General features: G+C 52.5%; 1 protein-coding gene across 4 annotated transcripts in view; it reads right to left on the bottom strand.

The window, feature by feature from the left end:
* Window positions 1–419: 419 nt before the first annotated feature.
* TSC22D1 (TSC22 domain family member 1) overlaps window positions 420–6,000 on the bottom strand; it is a 90,581-nt gene continuing 85,000 nt past the window's right edge. For 2 of the 4 annotated variants that reach the window (XM_058825198.1, XM_058825197.1), the window contains 2 exons: window positions 2,820–2,871; window positions 420–1,829 (listed from right to left, as the gene is read on the bottom strand). In XM_058825198.1, coding sequence (XP_058681181.1) covers window positions 1,572–1,829; window positions 2,820–2,871 — 310 coding nt within the window. In that variant the 3' untranslated portion in view covers window positions 420–1,571. Of the gene's footprint in view, window positions 1,830–2,819; window positions 2,872–3,280; window positions 3,563–6,000 lie in introns of those variants that run through there. The other 2 variants (XM_058825199.1, XM_058825200.1) reach the window with 2 other exon arrangements.

The following is a 6,000-nucleotide window of genomic DNA, read 5'->3' as shown; positions in this document are numbered from 1 at the left end:
TCTAGAAATTCATAAGCTCAGATTCCATTTTAATCAGTATTACTAAGAAGCATTTTTTCAAACTTACATGCACAAAACTGGAAATTATTCTCAATGTTTTTCAGAAGGCACAATTAATACTGCTGGGATAGCTGCCTTTGTCACCGAGTTAAGGGTGGGAACAGTGCACAGGCAAGGACACAGTTTGCCACTAAGAAACAGCTTATATATTGTTATATACAACAGATATCTGTGGCCCCATACAGGACTGGACCAAACCCAGCGTTTTGCTTAGTCAAAGGGTGTCCTACTCCCTTCCTCCTCCCTTTAACTTCAGTATCTGCCTGTTTTCAAGAACTGACCTCACCACCCATGTAAAACTGCATTGCAACATCTTAAACGTGGCTGTGGTTAACACCAGTACACTATACAAACAGTGATTTATCAACATTGTATGCTTTATTGAAAGTTGACAAGTGCAACAGTTAAATACATCGACGTGTTACAACTGTAGAGAACATGCACAAAAACATATGCATACTACTATACAGATCATATGCAAAAAATCCATACTGGGAAATCCAATTTTTTTTTCCTTAATTCTTTGCTAGCAGGGCTTGATAATTTTTGGAGTGGTTTTCCCCATCTTGAACCAAACTACAATGAACAATGATTTACTTCAAGATAATCAGCAGCCAGGGAACTTCAGAAGTTACACAAACAGCATTAATTTGCCAAATTCTGAACATTTGCGTAGGTGCATTCTTATTTATGTAGCATAAAAAAAAAACTTTTCAAACTTCTTCAGATCAGCCAATGAAACAACTAAACTTCAATCTGTACAACCTAAATAGTTACAGTTTTCTATTTTACAAAGTAATTACACTAAATACACAAATGTACAGTAGGCAAATAACCTTCATGGTAATAATCCTATGACCCAACAACTGTATTGTCACCTACCTGTTTTCTATATATAATACAGCTTTATGCACCTGTCCACTGGTTCAGAAAACGGTGCAAATATTTGCACTTAAGGTTTCAGGTGACAATTAAGTGTTAAACACTGAGATTACCTTTCTCCCTCTTCCTCTTAGATCCTACGCACCAATCCACACTTTGGAACCCCAATGCACTACAGGGGGGTGAGCCATCACTTTTTACTCCAGTCTATTTCTTCACGTTTCCAAGTTTGAAAAGCACTTGTATCAGCTGTAGCACTGGATGAGTGGAAGATTTAAAAACAAACCAAAAAAATTCAGGCATGCAGCTTCGTTTCTCAGCCATTTGCAGAAGCTGCTCAAGTCCCCAGTGTACTTGTGCTAATTCTCTGGAAGAAGTTTATTTTATTCAACCAACCTAAGGACATAGACTCCTTCAAGCCAAAGGGGTAAGGGAGGTAAGGGAGAGACAGATGAGTGTGTAATACAAGGGGGAGAAGCCTCTCCTGATGTGTGCAAGGCATGGAGTCCTCAGTCTGGGTTGCAATGTGCATTGAAATGGATGAAGGGTGGCTGTGGCGGATTCCCGCTAGTCCTCCTCGCCCTGGACAGTCCAGAAGCCAGCAATCATGGTGGCGATGACATCGGGAGCTATGCTGAAGGCCCTGAGCCCTGTGATGCTGGCTGAGCAGGCTGCTGCGCTGTCCCTTGTGACTGGGAAGAGGAAGGCGGAGAACCAGTCTGCAGCTGTGCTTGGAACTGGGCAAGCTGCTCTGGGCTGGCAAGTGTTTTTAGCAGAGTGTTCTCTTGCTCCAGCTGCGAGTTCTTCTCTATCAGCTCTTTGATTTGCTCTTTGAGGACCTCCACTTCCTCCCTGACAGCGTACATCAAGTGGCTCTTTACCAGATCCTGCAACGCAGAGCAGAGTGTGCGCGTTAGGGGAGCGGCGCAGCGGTGGGCCCGGGCGGCGGACCCCGCTATGCGGGGTGGCCCCGGGCAGCGCTGTCCCTGCCGTGCCGTACCGAGCCGAGCCGGGCCCGGGCTGTCACCGCGGGACTCACGTGCGGCCCGGCCTGCACAGCGGCCCCGCCCCCCGCCAGGCCCCGCCCCCGCGCGCGCCGGCTGCAGCCAGTTCTGGGCGCAGGTTGCCGCATTTCCCTCCCTCCCGCCGTCCGCGCGCGGCCGCGGGTGACGTCAGAGCGCGGCGCGGCCAATGGGCGGCCGAGTTATTTATAGCCCGGAGTTAAAGGCTCGGAGTTTGCCTAGCAACAGCCGGAGAGGCTCCCGGGAGAGCGGCTCCAGGCACCGCTCCAGTAACAAAGGGCGGCCGGGCCCCCGGCTCCGCGCCGGGCGGGGGCCGGGGCAGCGGCCGCGGCGGTCCCCGAGGCGAACCCGCCGGCTGCGGGCACCGCAGCGCCCGTGCCGCCCGCGGGGAGAAGGGCGCAGCGGCGGGCATGTCCCGCTGCAGCCCGCGGGGGATGCGCTCGCCTGCGCTTGTGGGGGGAGTTAAAAAGATAAAATGAAAAGTACCCCAAAACGCCCTCCTCTCTTTGGGAATGTAAAACCCCCCAAATACGCTCCGCTTGCTGCCCAGCAGCGCCCCTCCGCCGCCGCATGGAGCCGGGATCAATCGTTTGGGGAGGCTGTAGCCAAGAGCAATGCCGTCATTCCCTCCCCGGCATCAATACACAAACGTGCGCATTCCTCCCCGCGGGAAGCCTTTGATCAATTAAAAATAAAAATAGCAAAACAACAAAAAGCTCCCGAAACCGACGCCGTGCCTCCCCTTCCGTCCCGGCTCCGCTACCGAAACGCGTCCCAGCACGGTATAGCCGCTCTATCCCCATATTGTTTACCGCTTCAAGCACGAACGAGGTTTTATGCCCCATCGGTACTTACCATCGCTTGCTCGATTTTGTTGTCGATAGCTACTACGCTTGCACCAGAGGAGCTGCAAGAGAGAAAGAAAGAGAAAAAACATACAACATTAGCGGCGGCTGAATTATTTAAGAGACAAGAGACGCGAGCATTGGTAGCCAGTTGGCTGAGAAAGTCATCCTCCCGCTGCCCTGCCGCCGCCTCACCAGGATGCTCTAATGCAGCAAAGCAACCTGTAAAGCCGCGCCGAGCCCCCCCGCCCGCAGCCCCGACCAAATATCCCGACATTTTGCCCCCCGACGGACCATAAAGATGGAGCTCGATGGCAGGCTGCGGCAGAAGCGCTGGGCGCCGGGGAAGGCAGCAGCTCCGAGGGGAGAGGCGGGCGCCGGTGCCGCCGCTGCGGCTCCCCCGGACAAAGGAGCTCACCTGCCCCGCTACCGCCGCGCCGGCAGAGCCGCTCGGACACAACACTTATTTACCTACTGTCGAGCCTCAGGGACGAGGTGTCGGTGCCCAGCAATGACGATAAGAACGAAATCGAGAAGTGTCTTAGTTGATAAACTCCTAGATCCATTGCCACCGGTCTACAACATTGGGCATTCATGCAACCGCGGCCAGAAACGGTCCCCGGGAAAAAAAAATATTTCAGGTCTCGCTCCTCTCGGAGGCGTGTGTGCGTGCGGGGCCGCTCCGCCGGGCGAGGCGGGGCCGGGACCCTGTGGGACCCTGCGGGGCTGCGCTCGGCCGGCTCCGAGCGGGGTCAGCGCTCCGCCGCGCAGCACAAAACCCGGGCATCCCGGCCCCCCCCATCATTTATGCGCCGGCGCCGCCTCCCATTGGCTGCGCTGCCCGGGCCCCGCCCCGCCCCGCGCATCTCATTAGCGCGTTCCACCCCCCCCCCCCCGCCGCGCGCGGCGCGGGCCCGTGGCGCCCACGCGGAACGGACCTGCACGCGCGGGAAGGGGGGGGGGGGGCTCGGTCCCGCCGCCTCCGCGAGCTCCGGCACGCGCGCTGCTGCCGCAGCGCCGCTCGCGCTGCCGGCCCCTGCCCGCAGCGACCGAGCGGGGATTAAAAATAAAAAAATTTAAAAAAAGAGAAAAAATAATTAGCGGGCCCGAGGAGCGGCGGGGAAACCCCGCACGGCCCAGCGGGAGCGCGGGACGCGCCGAGGGCCGCCCGTGGCCTCGCCGACACCGCCACCTATCGGCGCGCGGCAGCGGGGAAGTCCCGGTGCCGCCTCCCAGGGCTTGTCCAGGAGCCGCCGTGCCTCCGCCGCGGCCCGACACCCGCACGTTTGTGCCCGCACAGCGCAGCCCCTAGCCCGCAGCTCTGCTCGCTTCGCCCAGGCCAAGCAGGAAAAGCAGGATACCCGCACACTGCAGATAAAACTCTTTCAGACAGCCACGAGACACCGCCATCCCTTACACACACCTAGCGAGCCCATAAAACCTTTTCTGAAAAAAATATCCAGCCACTGATCGTCTACAAAAGCACATACGGCACAAACCTGTGGATTTCTAACAAGCCGGCTGATATTATTCTGCAGTAACAGGGAAAATGCCTATTCACTTATTTTTAGGTTGCACCATAAGGCACTTAGTCTTAAAAGTTGCAGTACATGCCTTAATAATTTAGGATAAGATCCTTCTCCCACTAACTGTGGTGTTTTTCTCAACAAATGTTATGCTCTCATGCGTCATGGAACACAGCAACTAAACTCAGTGCCTGTCCAAATGATCTTCTCTATCAGTAACAGCCTAGAAAGAGAGCCAAGGCTGAACTAGACCACCATCAAATCCCGTCACAAGAAACAGCCAGCCTCTAAAACCACTCTTTTCTAGACCTGCACTTTCAGCATGTGTTACATTACTTAAAGGCAGAAAAAGAAGTCAAAAACCTCTTCCATTCTCTACAGCAAACTCCTCCAAGAGCTATAAGTCACATACATCACAGGTGCTGCTCCCAGAGAAGCAGGAAAGCCAGGAGGCACGGAATAATCACCTTAAAGCTAAATTTAGCATTTGCGTATCTGCATCATCCTTCTTAGTTTATTTATGCTGTCCTAGACTACTATTCTTTCATTCAGTAATGCCAGCAGAGTAGTACAAACTAATCCTGTTCACAGGGAGGTCACATTTAAGAATAATAATTCCTCACAGCCACTTTCCTGCTACCATACATAGAGGGTTCACATCCCACAAAGGCACAGCTCTCATCCCACCCTTTGGATATGTGGGGAATTTGCACAGGATAGCAGCTGAGAGGCTGGCAATTAAAGGAAGTGTTTCAGAAAAACCCTTGCCTGTGCTGACTGGCAAACTCGTGACAGCAAGTGAGGGGAAGCGATGCCTTTGAACACGTGCACCGGGCTCCAGCTCCCCATGGACAGCACCGGGAGCCACGGGCTGCAGGGACACCTCCCGGGCACTCTCCCTGCAGAGGTACGCACTGCACACTGCCATCGGGTGAGCCCTTCCACACACAGGGCCAGCAGCATGGCATCTCTGCTGGAATCTCCATCAGCTCCTTGACTGGAGCTAAATTCATGTTTTGTGACAGGCTGGGCTCAAAATCAGGGATGTCTCAAATGACTCCTCCCCATGGCAGTTACTCAGCACAATTAACAAAACTGCAGCTGGACAAAAGCTCTGGGAACACCTCTGTGCCTTGTAGTTCTTTATCAGAGAAAGGGCAGAGTAGGTGCAAAACCAGAAGTCCTATCACTGCTAATCAGGCTCTCATAGAAGAACTTGAAGATAGCAAACTCACAGGCCAGGACAGACTTATCCTGACAACTCCTGCTTTGCTGTTGCAGGACAGACAGCGGACAATTGTATTTGGTTTCATTCATACATGTAGAAATAAAGTCATGGATTCATTCCAAGATGGTTGTTGGTTCTGCCATAACGACTGATAATTATTAAATACCATTACTCCGTCTACAACAGAAAAATTATACCATTCTCAAACTAAATTAACAACACTGCCGTCTTTAATCTATATTAATCTTCACAAAGTAGAGATAACACATATGATCCTAAATCAAATTCCCACTAAACTCATTAACCATCTTCCATTAACTTCAGTGGGCTTTTAACAAAATCTGTCATTTATTTTTAGATGCCTACAAGCAGAGTTGTGATTCAACAGAAAGCTGTCAGCTGCGTAAGTAGGACTGCATATTAATATGCACGCTCTG

This window comes from Ammospiza caudacuta, chromosome 2 (assembly GCF_027887145.1).
Source record: "Ammospiza caudacuta isolate bAmmCau1 chromosome 2, bAmmCau1.pri, whole genome shotgun sequence".
NCBI classification, from domain to species: domain Eukaryota; kingdom Metazoa; phylum Chordata; class Aves; order Passeriformes; family Passerellidae; genus Ammospiza; species Ammospiza caudacuta.
Note: the sequence above shows the minus strand (reverse complement) of the source record. Positions and strands in the feature narration are given on the sequence as shown.